The 17,409-nt window shown below is 37.3% G+C and overlaps 1 protein-coding gene across 1 annotated transcript; it reads left to right on the forward strand.

The window, feature by feature from the left end:
- Nucleotides 1-10,052: 10,052 nt before the first annotated feature.
- bmf2 (BCL2 modifying factor 2) lies at nucleotides 10,053-15,322 on the forward strand. Its single transcript, XM_056269469.1, has 4 exons — nucleotides 10,053-10,162; nucleotides 11,683-12,026; nucleotides 12,930-13,132; nucleotides 15,221-15,322. Exons 2-4 carry the CDS (start codon nucleotides 11,705-11,707, stop codon nucleotides 15,320-15,322), a joined length of 627 nt encoding a protein of 208 aa, XP_056125444.1. The 5' UTR covers nucleotides 10,053-10,162; nucleotides 11,683-11,704.
- The last annotated feature ends 2,087 nt before the right edge of the window (nucleotides 15,323-17,409 follow it).

The following is a 17,409-nucleotide window of genomic DNA, read 5'->3' on the forward strand; positions in this document are numbered from 1 at the left end:
AACCTTGGGCTTTAGGCACCATGACAGTGGGTTGGCTTTTAGCAGTGTTCATCGCCATAGTAACTTACACTCCACGGCTAACCTGGTTGCAAAACGAACTTGGACCAATCAGCTGTGAGTAGAGTGACACATGTCTGACGCGATAAAGTCAGCTGTTTCTACTCCAAATTAAAGGTTACTACATAGCAAATGATTTTAAAAAGACAAAATCGTCTGGCTTTTAGTAATGCTTACTTATGTAATTATTATAGCCTTAATCGATCTCACGTGTACAATTTTAGTTCATCAATTATTATTACACAGATTTTAAATGAATAAATATATAAAGGTAATATAAATACGCTTTAGAATCAATAGATGAAGCTATAAAATGACTACATGTGAGCTTAAATGTTCAATTCTCTCTATACCTTTATCAACTGTATAAACTAACTTCACTTTTACTTGCACTGATATACAGTAGCGAGACTTTTTCTTTTAGTTGTCCTCTTTCAGACAGCTATTTTCTTCTTGCTGTGTAAATTTTTTTAAATTCTTAATATTTTAATACTTTTATTTAATAGTGAATTGTACTGCTTCTCTCGCGAGAAATTAATTTCAATGAGTTTTGAATGAGTTTCACTCTTTCTCAGCATGTGATTGGCTGTTCGCTACTGATGTCACACCTAAACTCCTAAACTCAGGACCAAAGCCTGAATTGACAGAGAAAGTTGATGATCAGCATCACGGTACCAACAAAGCCTGGTTGGATTGGATTGGATTGGATTTGTCGAAACTAATCCTGCAACCCTGAGTTTGTTCAACTACCATCATGGTACAGGCCCCAGACAAAGAACATGAGAAACACTTGGATATATATATTCAAGGGGAGATTGGCGAACAAGAACAAAATATTCTTTCCCTTTCCTTTAAATCCTCACTTGTCTGGCTTATGCTACTCCGAGCAATGTCTGAATTTTGTATTTTGAGCACTTCTTGCGTTGTTTTTGCCTCTTCACGATGACTCGCTTGGTTTAGTCCTCAGTTGTAAGTCGCTTTGGATAAAAGCGTCTGCTAAATGACTAAATGTAAGACACACCTGGGAACAATCATGAACTAATCAACAAGAAAAACTACCAAGGACTACAAAACATGCATGGCACAGAACAGGAAATAACATAAAAGTCCACACAAGACAAGGGGAACACAAGACAGGAATCATGACATTTTAACATGATTTTCCTAAAAAAAAATAATGGATGATCAAGTAAACATATACGTTGCTTCAGTCCAGTAATTTTCATAAGCTAATAACACTATAAAAGTTATTATCATGTTTACTTTTTAAAAATTAGTAAAAATTAAAAGAATTTTTACATGCTAAAAATGTATAAACTATTAATATACAGCAGAAGACATGCATGTAGTGGATGTTTCAACAGGTTTTTCAGCAAAGTTTTGATCATGTTGATAATTTAGAGGCCTTAGAAACTTGCATATCAAATGTGATACAGTAGGCATTATGCATGCATTACCTTAGCATGGTCATATCATCCTCAGCTCATAAAACATAACTTTTAAAACAGTGTTTAAGTATTCATTAGCTCTTCGTTTTGTTTTTTTGTTTGTGTTGTGTTCTGTCATTCTGAACATTTCCTTTCTTCATTTGTAGTGTTGATTCTCACTAATATCAGGTAGAATGTCAGGGGTCATTCTATGAAACAGTTGCTAGAAAATATAATTTCAAAAGTTATTACGTGAAATATGTTTAAGCATTCTATTAAAGTTTTCTTTTGAAGCATTTCTTTATGAGCTAACAAATCATCGTTACATTTATATGTTAATATATTTTGGAATGTACTTTCAGAAAGGTGTTCAATTTGACATTTCAATTCTCCTCAGAAAGAGAATGTAATGCTGATATTTCGATGCAGTGTCAGGGTTTCACCAGTAGAGCACGCCATAACATTTATTTTTTGGGACACTGTGAAGTGACTGTCCTGAAAGAGGAAATAAAGTTTAAACTGAGATCTGACCTCAATAAATAAGATTTTAAGTATTAGATGTAAAAAAATGTCCAACCCTGACAAAATTTGTTCAGATTGATTACAGTTATTATAGGACACACACAAACTGTTTTGTTTGACATTTGCAGGGACACATGACACAACACACATCTGAAAACAAAACTGCTTATCTCACACCTCAGGAATGTGTGCTGTTTTCTTTTCTATTTTTAGAGCCCAGTTGTATTTGTGGTATTAAGGTGGTTTGACATCTGTTTTTTCAATGAACGCGCACAGGTTTATAGGATGTAGGTGCTCAACACAGGAGATCCCATGGGACCCTATTGGATGCCAGGCTGCAGTTTGCTGACATCACCTGTCACCATCTTCCCTTTGGGCTCCGGCTGAGGGTGGAAATGTTTCCATTGATCCGCTGCTGTTGTTGACATCATCTATGGGATTTCCAAAGTATACACACTAGGGTTGGGTACCGAAACTCGGTGCCAATAGGGAACCGGTTCCGACGTAAACGGTAGTAACCAGACCGAATAAGAACGAAAATTTCGGTGCCTGATTTCGGTGCCTAACTTCATTAGGCACACACACAAGGTCTCTCGCTCGCTCTCTCTCCGCCGTGCGTGTGCTACACAGTTTGGAGCACAGTCTCTTCTGTCTCGCAAGCGCGCTCTTTCTCGCAAGGTTTGGCTGCATTTCACGTGTAAAATTACGTGTCAGAACGCCCTCTGGGTGTGCCGATAGTCTGAATCCCATATAGAATCAAGCCAATTCATTGGCTGATGGCGCGGGCGCCGCATCGACGCACTTACGTCGTCATATGTTGGCGCGCGCGCGCCATCTGCTCCTCAGATTTCTCTGCCGAAAAAGGAAGCTGGTCGGCAGCGCGAGGAGCTTGGCAGCGTCCCGTTCCCTATTGAGAGAACATAGGTTACACCAGTAACCAGAGATGTTCTCTTTCATAGGTTCACTCAAAGAAGCAGTGGATTTGTAGGCTGCTGTATCACGTGCCGTTTGAACTGACGCGCTACAGCGATCTGTCACATTTCAAAGAGCCAAAACGTTATTTATTGTGTGAATCTCGTAAAAATATTGACAGAATCTGACAGCTGTGGATTTGTTCCCTATCAAAAGTAACCTTCTCTGTCTTGTCTGTCCGTGTCCTCTTTGTCCGCGATTTTTCTGTGTGAAAAGGGTCATTTGCGTGAGTCTCACGGTCAATGCGTGAGAGTTGGCAGCTCTGCCTCTGCCTGCTAGTAATCTCTATTAATCTCCAGTATTATTACATTGTTTGATACAATATTGTTTCATTTGATATTATGTAAATATGAATTTTTATTTTATATTGGTTTTATTATTACCATATGTTACTTGTATTTATATTGTTTAAAGATTTAAGTTAATATTGTGTCCAGTTTGGCCCTGTAAATTAAAGGGTATTATTTTTTGATAAAGTGTGTGCGGTTTCATTTTCTTAAGTACCGATTTAAGAACCGTTTAAGCACCGGAACCGTTTAAAAAATACCGAGTAGGTACTGGAATCGGATAAAACCCAAACGATACCCAACCCTAATACACACACATGGCTACCCATATGTATTCATACAGAAGCTTTTTTTATATATTTTTTATATATATATATATATACTTTGACAATTTTAACTACTATATGATTGCATCTACCAATAAGAGTAGCTGTAGTTGTGGTACTCTCAGCTGCGTTTAACACCATTTACCATCTTAAAATCTTTGATGTTTGTACAAAAGTGGCAAGGAGCCTAAAATTGCCAGTGCCACAGCATTTTTAATTGTACAATTACAAATAAAAAGTAGCTGTAAAGTCATAAAGGACATTATGGTAATGCCAAAATTGGTCAGATATGGAGTGACATGGATATGCTAGTCTAGTAAAGAGTTCAACAATATTATTGATCTGCCTGCATTGACACCATTATATGGGAACTGAACTGAGCTGGAAGATGACATCACTGTTTTCTCCGGAGCTGCTGTACAGCTAAATGAACTAAACTAATAACTTTTTTACCACAGAAATTAATGTTACTATTTTCTTCTGAAGCTGCTGTACAGCCAAAACAAACTTTGTTGCGTTAGTTTCCTGTTTATCACTGTAAAAAGCTGCTTTGAAACAATCTGTATTGTAAAAAGCGCTATATAAATAAAGGAGACTTGACTTGACATCAGTAGTAGCCTGGTTAAAACCAGACCATTCTGAGTTGTAACTGAGTTACGGTCTGGCAAAGCGTCATAGACAAATCATTTCCAGAGGGACATCACCAACGGACGTCACGGATAGACCTAAACCCAATCAGAGCGATGAAGGAGATGACGTATGCAGAGCGGCGGAGAAACATCTCCGAGTGTTGTTCTTTGCTCGGTTTTTAACTAAAAGGAAACGTTCAAATCACTTAAAACAGACGCGATAGCTGATTCGAACGAGTGATGTTCGACGGCAGCATCCATCTTTGTAATGTAGGCTAAAATCTGCTTCAAAATCCCAGCGCTGTCTTCATCGTGTAAAGCCCGCCCCAACGTTTCTGATTGGTGCCTCGATTTCGACGGATTGGAAATGGGCTTGAATGAGCTCTTTGCCAGACTAACTTTCAGAGCAAATCTAAATTTGCCGGATGTTGTCTGGGTTTTCCCAGGCTACATCTGTAGGCTAATTAACTAATTATATCATCTTGAAGGTGAACGAATAGAAACATAATTCAAACCTCAAATTTAATAATCACCGGTGTGCCTCAAGGTTCAGTGCTTGGTCATCTTCTTTTCTGCATGGGCACAATCATAAAGGCACATGGCTTATCCAACCACTGCTATGCAGATGATACAGCTCAATCTTTCATTTAAACCTGATGACCACACTGTCTCAGTTCGTATCTCTGCCTGCCTTTCAGACAACTCTCCTTAAATGAAGGTGCGTCATCTGCAGCTCAACCTTGCGAAGACAGAGCTCCTTGTAAAACCCATCAGTTGACCACAACATCACTGTGCAACTGTGGTCCACAACACTAACCATTCAGGACAGTAAGGAAGTGCTTGACGACCTGAGCTTTTCCACCCACATCTCAAGCAGATTTGCGCTCAATAACATCAGGAAAATCTGACCCTTCCTGTCAGAATATGCAACATAGCGACTTGTCCAAAAGCTTGTAATTTCAAGACTGGACTACTGCAATGCTCTACTAGCGGACCTTACAACCAGCACAACTAAGCCTCTCAGCTCATCTATTCTTCAATCAGCCTAAGAGAAATCATGTTACACCCCTCCTGATCTTTCAGGACAAACCACTGGAACTGCTTCCCCTATACTTCAACCCACTACTATAAAATGTACGCTCCCTCCCACCAGCTCAGGTCACTGAATGAGAGACGTCTTGTTGTTCTTCACAACGAGGCACAAAGTCACTCTCCAAAACATTCTCTCTCTCTGTTCCTCTCTCTGGTGGAATGAGCTGCCAACCTCCACCCGAACTGCTGAGATCATCACATCTTTTAAGAAGCAGCTGAAGACGCACCTCTTCCACAAGCACTCAATGAACTCACACTCTTAAACCAACGCACACACAAACTATGCATTTCTTCTCTTCTCCAGCTGGTTTCCTAATGTAGTTGTCTATAAACCTGGCATTGTGTACTACGATTATTGGCTCTTTGATGAATGCTTTGCTCTTCTTTTGTAAGTCGCTTTGGATAAAAGCGTCTGCTAAATGCATAAATGTAAATGTGAATTATTTCTCATCTGAAATTATTATAAGCATCATAAGCGGGGAATATTAATGTAGGATATTATACACTGATATTCGTTTCTTCAAATTTTTATACTATTATAATTTATAGCATTTATTAATATTTTGAATTCACTTGTATTTTTGTTTTAGTGAATTTGTTATGTGCTTTTCTTATTTTATATTTATTTTCTATATAGCTTTTATTCATTTTTTTTTATACATTTATTTAATTAAATTTTTATTTCAGTTTTGGTTTAGTACTTCAACTGATTTATTTCAGTTAGTTGGTTAGTTTAAAAAAAAGTTTTTCATATAATATTTTATATTTTACTAATAAAATATTTTACTTTATTTAAGTTTTATTTCAATTTCTGATCTTTTTAAAATAGTTTTAATTTTTTTATATTTTTAGTTAATAACAACACTGTTTCAAGTACTGTATGTGTTAGAAGCACCCCAAACGGTAAGATCTCTGAATACTGTGGTCAGGGCAAAACAGGCAGAGATTTTCTTACAAATCTTCCTTATAAATCAAAGACTGGACTTAATATCTGTATAGGCACTATAGTCTTAGATTATTGCCAATGTTGCTTATAGCTTAAAGCAGCCTGCTGTACCAATGCCTTTGAAAATAATCTAATTAGCTTTAAAAAAGACTTTATTCATTAAACTGATTATATTTATCTAGATCATTGAGACTGCTAATTGCTTTGCCAGTTAATTCTGGTTCAAATTTGACAATAATCTGTCTACCTTGAAGCATGATGTCATGCAATCTTACAACCATGATGTCACTTCTGATTCGTCTTTCATTCATCTGGGGACTCATTCTTCTTGTTAGGTGAATCACGCACTGCTCTCCACACATCTAAAGTTTAAACACAGGAGAATGACAAGTTAACACTTTCTGGACCAGTTAGACCCCAAATATGATGTTGTAAATGATAAATGTGTGATAAATAGATTGTAAAATGGCTCAAAATTAAAATTAGACAAATAGGTTGCAGCAAAAAATACATGGTAACACTTTATTTTACAGTGTCCTTGTTACAATGTAATTATACATTTAAGTACTGAGTAATATTAAGCAACTACATGTACTTACTATAGGGTTATGGTAGGATTAGGATTTGGTTGAGGGTTAGTTGCATGTAATTATGCATAATGTACTGTTATTACTATGGTAAGTACATGTAACATATGTAACAAGGACACTGTAAAATAAAGTGTTACGAAATAAAAAAGTAACCAAAGACATTAACAAGTTGTTGTTGTTTTTTCCTGAGAGAACCAATGTAAACAACCAAACTGACAGATGCCGAACAGGAGCTATGCAAATATTAGCAGTGAATCTTAGCAAACACTGTTGCAGTAATACAAATATGTGTGAACAAACACAGAAGTATGATTTTTACTCCCAGAGCAAAAAGTGTGTTAATGAAGGCCTGTTTGTCACACAAAATACTTCTTAATATGAGCAGACCGGCAGCAACAACATCATGTTTGGCTAGCATTTGGATGACTGACAGAAGCCTAACCACACCCTGTTTCAGCAATTGTGGTTTGTTACTAGGAGTCCACGTTGCTGCTCGGCCAATCAGGTTGAAGAGAAGTTGACCTTCTGCTGTGGGTGTATCCCTTCAGGGCAAAAGAGAGCAGCCGCAAAAACATATGAATGACTGAGAGATCGTCATGAGCAGCCAATGAGGACGCAGCACGGATCCCACCAATCACAGTTGCTTTCTGTTCTTCCGGACAGTTACCAAGTCACTGTTACTGCCTGGGTAAGCTGCGGCTGCCTGCTATTGGTTGAAAGTGCAGAAAACCAAGCGCCTGATTGGCTGAATTAACACACGCCGTTGCTAGGGAGCTGCACCAATCACAGAGAGGCAGAAGTCAGCTGTTTGGTTTCTAGGCAGGATTTACTCGCTGAGATGTTTTGGCGGGAGAGCGGGGAGGAAGGAGGGGGCTGTAGAGTGAAGTGGAGCATGTGATGTGTTTGTGTGTGTGTGTGTTTTGCTCTTCCTCTTGTAGGATCTTTCTGATGCAACATGCAGTTGTGAGGGAGGTGTCTCCTGGGCCTCTTGTGATTTTTTTTTTTAAACAGGTCTTTACTATGAAACAAGAACCAATGATGTAGCTGTTGCCACGGAGGCAGCGCCAGCGTTTGTTTGGCCTCGCTCTCATCTCTCGTACTTCCCCATCCACAGTTACCGTAGAAACAGAGTCACTTTGAGTCTATTTCAATCCTCTTCCTCTAGTCAGTGATTTGTCTCTACCTTATCCTCATCTGAAACCATCCCAGCATTTCAGCAAAATGAAATCCCTGCCAGCAATGTGTTGTCCTGCACTGACTAATGAAGTTTGCATGCAGGCTTAAAACAATCAGACAGGCTTGTATAAAGCTTACACACTATAAACTAAAAGTTCCTTACATGTTAATCAGCACATTCTTTTTTTTTGTTGAGTTTTCTAGAACAGTAATTAATCTTTAAATTAGCCGTTGTGATCTCAAGGTTGAGAAGCGCAGCAACAGTGTGTGCAGGAATGCTGAGCCCAACAACGGCTGTCGGAAAGGATGATGTCATCGCAAGCGAGTGAGAACAGGGAGACTGTGATATTCAGGTGACTCACTGCCCATTTACAACAAGTGCACTTGAACTGTGCACTTAAATTCTGGCTTAGGCAGAAAATATGCATGCACAAAAATGTAGAAAATGGAAAAGTGTACAAACTGATCACAATAATAACTTGTAAGGTTGACAGATATCAAGGTCAGTGTATATGTCCAGTCCACTACAAAACAACAAAACAAAAACAACAAGCTTTCCTGTGGATATTGAAGATTTGCAAGGACAACAAAATCAAATACAATTTGGAAAGTATTCCTAAATCCAGGAAAAATCCAAATCCATGAAGTTCTTTCTTTCATTGGAAAAACAACAATAAAAAGTAAATATATATATGTCTACTCAATAAAAAAAAAAAAATCAATTTACACACACACATGTAACCAGTACCTGACCATTCTCTGAGCGGGATTCGAAACTGGGATTCGTGTGGGAGGCGCACACGCTAACAAGGACAATAAAGACATCAGCCTCTAGCATCAATAGCTAGTGTGCCTGTTGAGGCCAAGGTAGTGAGGTTTACACGCACAGCTCTAACTGGCCTACTTCCGTTACTCTCGCCGCCCTAAACCACACTCCCATCTGGGTCACGGCACCAAATGAAACCGGTCATACTCGACCCGAGCGCAAAAGTAATGTAATGCATTACTTTCCATAAAAAGTAATAAGTTAAGGAATTAGTTACTTTTTTATGGAGTAACGTAATATTGTAACTCACTACTTTTTAAAAGTAACTTCCCCAACACTGGCCTGGAGTGCCAAAATTCCTGGTGGGCCGCTCATTAATTGGGCCGGTAGTACCACTTCAACATAAAGTCAGTTTCACACGGGATTCGGAAAGCGCAAGTCTCTAGACAGAAAGCATACTCCATACTTCACACACATGGAAAATGTGTGTTACATTATTAATAATTGTTAATAATTTATGCTATATGCATTAAAAAAGTGTCATTTTATAGATGAGCATAATCTAAATTTATTTGACTTTTTAATGTGTATATTTTTGAAGTGTGCTTAAAATTTTTTGTATGCGTTTTGTTGTTTATCTGTAGGCCTATATAAGATATAGGGGTGGTCTTGGGCATTAAAATCCCAGCATTGGAAGAATTGTGTAAACTATTAAGAATATATATATATATATATATACTCTCAATAGTTTAATGCTCCCCAGAAGTACGCAATCTGTCATGTGACTGATAACTTGCCAAAAACAGCAAATAGAATGTAATTTCAAGCATCAACAAATCCTCCAAAAATATTCTATCTGTTACAAATCTGCAGTAATATAACAAAATAGCCTACTTGCAATTTCCAGTTGGAAAACGTTTCGTCACAATAAGGCTGTCGATGGAAGCACGCTTTTCTCAAATTTTGATTAGTTTAAAGCACTTTAAAGTTTGTTTGTTTAAAAAAAAATAACACGACAACTAATCTCCAAAGTTTGAATGGTTTAATGTGATAAAATTGCTGAAATGCTCCGTTTATACATAAAAAGAGACTGACAGAGTCAACACACAAACCCTAAACTGACCTTTTCCCTCGGGCACCAACAACACCAACCGCCTCTTTGGGCTAATTATCATATCATGTTACGTCAGCGGAGATGGGCGGGACTTTCGCCGCGCTCGTGTCCAATACAAACAACTCGAGCGGAGGGCGCAGAATGAAAACGGAGCGAGTCTGTGTTAGTAAATACAAGCAGAGTGAAGACGGAATAAAAGAGCTCTGACACAAAAAGCGGAATAAAAACAGCACTGACAGACACATTCAAACGCTGGCGGTGAGTGTCTCCTGTTTCTGTCTCATTTGCTCCAGTTTCATTCTGTAGTTTGGGATTTTGGTGGTTTGCTCTATTGAAAAACAAAACAAAGTTTCAGTGTTTTGATCTGTGAAAGAAAGTGTTTTAAAAATTACAGAACAACGATCATAATCTAATACAATGAAATATTCCCAATATGATGTTCTGATTCAGATGTTCAGATCTAGACTTTAAAAAATCTGAAATATCAAAGAGTGACATTCACATGTTTCATGGTGTCGTGATGCTTTCTATTTTGGCATTACCTTATGGTATATGTTTTAGTTTGGTTTGTATTCCCTGCTGAAAACAACACCTTAACCCAGCCTAAAATGTTTTTCTAAATAATTGTAGAGATTGATGATGGTCTTCAATTGTCTTTCAGCCTGGCCAAGCAAGTCTGACACCCCACCCCCCCTCCCCCCAGCCCCAGCCCCCCCCCCCCCCCCCCCCCATATTGGTTCACAGCAGGGATTAAGAGTGTTATTCACATTGATATTTATCTGTCCATGTGATAATCAATCTATTAACACATTTATAATTAAAAAATATAAAATATCTGGGTTTTTAATTTATTATTTGTCTTTTTCACTGCAGACTTCATGCACTGCAAACAAACTACACATCTATGCATTTCTGAGATCTCTTCATGCAACTCTTTGTGCTTTGTCAATTTGACCAATTTCACTATAACTGCATCTGTACTGTAACTCTCAGTTGATCAGATTATTCATAAACTGACTTGTTATGATGGTACAGATTTGAAATGTATTGTTTTCTGGGAAAACTCTTTTGAGCACAAGCCTTAAACTTCCTCTCATTTGTATGAGGCTCGTTTGAAATGTTGCCATTTGACGTTTTGGCGGTTTCGTTTGTGACTATCTTAGTCATCTCACTGCACTTTGATGCCAGAAGTTGCACTTACGTGCTGATCAACTGTCTGATTGTAATGATTCATTGTTAAACCTATTTAGATCTGGCGTGTTTGGTTGTTCTTGTGAATGTGGGTGAGCTCTCTGTGAGATTCAGTGTTTAAATAAGGCCAAGTGTTCCTAAAATGCACTGGAGAGGAGAGGGAGGAAAAACAATGCTAAATGCAAATCATAAAAGGCTTAGATAATATGATAACTGAACATGGTTTGGGTTAGAAAATAAATAAGCTTATCAACTTTTAAAAGGGAAGATAAATCGCCATGTTTTATGTTGTTTATGTCCAAAACTGTGCGTCCAATCAAATTTTGGGACAAATTCATCAGTCACTTAGTAGTAAACCAATATATAACCTATATATTTAAATGTTTACTTTTGTAACATTTTTGCCATTGTGTTTGGTCGCCACTTAATATCCAATGTAAAATATGGGTCCTGAAGCAAAACCACTGGACTAGAAAGAAAAACAGAAGCAAATAAACTTTTTTGAGGCCCTGTTTAATATACGGAAAAAAATGAACAGCATGTGAATTCCAATATGGCACTGAGTGACAGTCTGTGTTATATTTCAGGGCAGTTTTGCTGACTCCGCCGATGGATGATGAGGAGGAGGAACAGCTTCCTCGCTGCTGTGAAACACCACTAAGAGTCAAGAGCTCAGAGAACGGAGACGCCCACCGTCGAGCGGTTAACAGACACAGACTCTTTGAAGACAGATCCACGCAGACAGTGAGCTCTGTCCTGAATTCAGTGAGAGTCGGAGATATGGCACCGTTCCAGGGTTCAGGGAGAGACACATCATCTCCCTGTGGAGCTGTGGATGCCAGGACTGCATTCAGGGCTCACTGTGGATCCAGGGGCCTTGCGTCACTTACTATGGCCCCTGGGGCTCCAGGGCCAAGAGCACTTTTTCATGGTAGGGATACATAATATGCATCATATCATTATATGATTATATCATATGATTATGAGATTGTATTATGGCCAAACACAAATGTAACCTCATTCACATTATAGTGCCAGTGCCATTATAGTGTCTTTATATGTATATATTTATTAGGGACATATATGAACATTTTGTCCGATACCGATAATTTTTAATTTTTGAAAGCCGATAACCGATATATTGGCCGATAAATCTAAATCCAAATTTGTATATAATTTTTGAGTGCCTAATTACAAAAACAAAAGTCTCACCATTAAAGCCATGTCCCAAGCACACAATTATAATGATGTTCTCATCATAATTTGATGTCGCCTATGACAGATTTGTGCTGCACATGTTGCACCTAACTGTATTTTCCTTTTTGAAGTGATTCCAATCATATTTCAAGCAATTGAAAACCATCATGGTGAACGTGCGCATCTGAAGTGTCTCAGCTAAAGGAAATAATACATTATTTATCTGCTTTAAGATATCGGCCAAATATTCTTTTCGGGCCGATAACGATAACATAAAAAAACCCTATGTTGGCCGATACCGATATCATGCATCCCTAATATATAACGTAGAAAAACTAATTAAATTAGATTATAAAAACAGATAAATTAGATAACTTTATAATTAGATAAGAGAGAAAAATTAAATAATAAATAAAAAACTATACCTAATGGCATTTTCAGTGGCATTTTTGCCCTGTGCATTTTTATTTACTGACCTTGGATCGCATGTAAAATTTTGTTGAAACTGAAGTACTAAACTGTTTTAAAGATATTGATTTTCATTCTTAAATATTTTATATAATATTATAATATATCCATAAAAATAATTATTATATCACTATACAATAATAATAGAAATATGTCTTTTATCTTGAAGGAAATGCTGGATTTCGTGCACATTTCCCCGCGCTGTTCGAACCTGTCCCGGATGGCGTACAAAACGTCGAAGAAAGGGAGGCCGACGAAGCGAGACCAGAAGAAAAAGAAGACGAACGTGACATGGGAATTAGCGTGGAGATTCAGATTGGACGTAAATTGCGTGAAATGGGGGATCAGTTTCAGCAGGAACATCTTCAGCTGGTAAGAGTGATTTCAGATCATACTAGTTAAGTTTCCTTTCCTCTCGGCCGATGTGAATCAGATGGGTAAAAGAGTTGCACAGGTGTGTGACAGAGTCAGTGGTTTCACTGCAGTGGTTTCAGTCACAACGTGCAATGACACCATCGTCTGTTATTTCAATGCCGCTCATGCAAATGCTCAGAGGGAGCAATGACATCATTATTGGTTAGCTCATCCTGTTTACTCAAGTTCTCTTAGATTTTATCAATTTTACATAAAATGATGAATACATACATATACACACACACACATATATATTTATATATATATATATATATATAGTGCACCAATAACATTTCAGTTATGATGGAGGAGTTTAATTACTAGATTATATTTATTTAGCAAACTTATTTATAGAGGCTGCATGACTATTGAAACATTATTATTTGGTTTTAATTAAGGTTTGTGGTAAAATCTGATTAGTTTAAAGTGTTTATCTGGGTAAGTAAATAAATAAGAACAATATGGGAGATACATGGAAAAAAGTTTTGTAATTGAACTTTTTATTATATAATTTTGAGAAGTGCCACATTATAGCATGTAAATATGCCCATTGGAGGATTTTTTACAATGGTTTTGTTGTAGATGTATTTTAAAAAGTACATTTAAATTACAAACAGCAAATGAAGACAACTTGGTCTTGTTTAATAATATGTGACTTTTTTTAGAGGTAAACATTTTCCATGTTTGAGACTTATCTATGTTAACATTTATCCAAAGTGACTTTTACATTTATAAGAGAGGCATATTAACTCACACCCTCTACATGATTTTAGATTTATCAAGGGTTTGAAAGTTGGCAAGTTCAGCATTACCCAGGCTGGCTGTAGTTTGTGTGTGAGCTCAGAAAGAGGATGTGAAGTGTGTTTATACTGCTGGCTAAATTTAGACAGACTAAAACTCCACGTCAGCAGACATGTGACCACATTCTCAAATGTAACACCTTCTTTAGTAACACTGTCTGTGTCTGTGTGCGTTAAATGCTGAGCCGCAACAACTGAGATGTCTTAATGAAATGTACGCTTTATAGACATGAGCTCAGATACAATCAAAAACCTGAAACTTCATGTTCTCACAGAAGGGCGGTTGCATAACTTAAAAACTAGAAAGATGACAATACAATTAAAAATAATTTGGGTCAGAATAATTTAAATAAGTTCATCTAAATTACAGCTTTGCTAACTCTTTTACATCTAGCATGCCTTCAGTGAGAGTAGTCGCTTATGCAACATACTGCAATAGTCAAGGCTGAACCACAACACCACTTACAACACAGATGGCCTGACTGCTGATTGGCTGCTTTAACTGTCCATCAGGGGCATTTAGAGGGAAGGGGAGGAGTTTGAAGTGAAGCTTGAGGTCACAGCGCCATCTCATGGCAGATACCTGCAATTTAAAAACAAACATAATCAACATTGACCCTATTTACTTTCTTAAAGGAACAGTTCACCCAAAAATGAAAATATTGTCATCATTTACTCACCCTCAAGTTGTTTACAACCTGTATGAGTATCTTTCTTCTCTTGAACACAACAGAAGATATTTTGAAGAATGTTCAGTTGACGTAGCCATTGTTGTTTTTTTTCTCCTATGGAAATCAATGGCTACCCTTCAAGTGTTTGATTACCAACATTCTTCAAAATATCTTCTTTTGTGTTCAACAGAAGAAAGAAACTAAAACAGGTTTGGAACAACTTGAGGGTGAGTAAATGATGACAACATTTTCATTTTTGGGTGAACTATCCTTTTAATAGACGCTCCTGAGGTTTTATTGTGCATTATTTATTTAAAACAACTTTGCTTTTTGACTGACAGGGAAAATTAAGTCATTGTTTTAGGCAACTGATGCAAGCAATGCAGCCTTCACTTGGAAATATGTCAAATTATTGAAGAGAAATGGCTTGTGAATGTAAATTCATGTGGACTTTAATTATAAAATGGATAGTTTCATAATAACTCATCTCCTGTCGTATTAAATGCAATATCATATTTCACCTACAACAGATATTTCACCTATTGAATAATCATTTTTGGTTTATTTTTGTGCAGTTCACTCACAGGGGCCAGTTGGGTTTGTTCCAGCTAGTGACATCGATCTACAACTTCCTTTTTCCTCAAGAAGGAGCCCAAAATGCAAGAGCCCGGAGATGAGAGGCCACAGCCCACCTGTTCAGGACACAAAAGTTTTACACAGCACTGTAAGATCGCAGATATGGATTTATGTGGCTCAAAAACTGTTGTGGAAAGAAGGTTGCGGCTGGTCAGAGACTTCCCTCCTTTTCCTGAAGAAGCCATTTTTAAAATGGAGCATTGGAGTAAATTTTCTGCAGGTTGCATATCAATATAAAGATATTCATATTCTGCCTTATGTTTTCCAAACATACGTTCACAAATGAGCGTATTTCAGTGCAGTGGATGCCTTAATAAAACCCTCAGAAGAAGGAAGAACTGCTTTATAGGCAACGAGCTGTGAGAATACTCAAGGTCCACATTTATGTGTGCGTTTGTGTATTTGTGCTGACTTTAATACAACTTCTGAACTCTGACGCATCCCAGAGCCGAATCTTGATCTTTCCCTGCTGGTGTATCACGGATAGTGCTTGATTCACTGCTGTTATCAGTGTTATTGGGACAGAGTTGAAGGACAGAACAGATGTGACGATACGTAATCCAGAGGCCAGTAACATGGTTCAGAAAGAACTGACAAAGTTTTTTTTAAATGCAGAAAAACAACTTAAACATCAGGTTGTACCTATATATAAATAATGAGCCATTTCTGAGAACAAGAAGACAGATATGATTTTTGTGATTTTAAAATGCTGAAGAGGATCCTGTTTTCTCATTAAGAGAGAATGTACCACAAAATCAATTTTTCCTTTTCTGAAATATTAGTTTGCCTTAATGAATTAATTCTGGTGTTCTGCTGTCATGTATCACAGACATTGCATAATGACATGATTTCTTTCAGGCACTGAAGTATTACTTTATATATCAGTGTTTAAAGCATCTCTATAGAAATTGGTGATTATAAAAATGTGCTCAAAGAGCAATACACCAAATCATCTTTTAAAGTTCAAATCAAGCGATAAATGCAATCAATAATATCTAACAAATATACAAGTTACATAATGAGAATTTATCAAAGCTCTAGGAAGAGTTGTGTATCAATAGTTATTATAAGAGGTTTTTATTACTGTTAATGTCTTAAGAGGGAAAATGTCCTATAGATAGCAAACAATACTTTAATTAGAGGGATAGTTCACCCTAAAAGTAATATTACGTCATCACTTAGTCACCCTCATGTCATTCTGAACATTCCTGTGTAATTTTCTTTCGCTTAAATGTTATCGCCAGGGCAGCGCCATTTTAATTTTGGCGCGAATAAATTCTGTGAGGCATTGAAGTAACGACGAAAAACCTTTTAAAAATCTTTTACAAAAAGTTTTGAAAATTACATGTGATATAGGACTTTTATATAGTGCATGCCAAAACTCGTTTCATCCGCGTAAAATTCTATACTAAAGCTGCCCGAGTTTGTATAAGATGACAGATTTTGCATTTTTACGTGAACTGTCCCTTTAAGGATGAGGACAGTAATGAACTCAGATGTAAGGTGTGTTCGATTTAAAGCGGCGCTGCAAACCGATCGGTGTATGACATCAGGTTACCGCGAGAGATTCGAAAGCTATTTGAAAATCGAATAGCTCTCGCGGTACTTTGATGTCATACGCCAATCGGTCTGACTCTGACTGCACAGCGCCGCTTCAAGTCCAACACACCTGTAGATTTCTACTGAAATGTCCAGTGAGACGGCCAGATCGCATCACGTGACTGGCTCATGATCTGGCGCTGATATGAATATTTAAGAGTTTGTATATGGTGTGCGATAAAGCGGGGAAATGTATTTTATATTTGTAAACCCATATTGTAAAGTAAAAATATAAATATAAGATAAATCATTTAAGTTATAAGAATAGATATCGTTCCATTGCTGGTTTCTTAAATGCTTTCTTTTGTGGTACAATCAACTGAGGTGCCTGTACTTTGCGGTTTACAATTTACCATGGTTTGCTTGTGCATTATCGATAGATTTTATAACGTAATGTCGTCAGTATAGTGTTGGAGACCATGAAGACGGTGTGAATAGACTGTCAAGAGTCCACAAATCCACATGATTCCTCTGCAATTATTCCGATTTCAGAACATTTTATTTCCTCACCACATTCCACGGAGGTGAT

Source organism: Rhinichthys klamathensis, unplaced genomic scaffold (assembly GCF_029890125.1).
Source record: "Rhinichthys klamathensis goyatoka isolate OS25496 unplaced genomic scaffold, OSU_Roscu_1.1 h1tg000281l_1, whole genome shotgun sequence".
Lineage (NCBI taxonomy): Eukaryota > Metazoa > Chordata > Actinopteri > Cypriniformes > Leuciscidae > Rhinichthys > Rhinichthys klamathensis.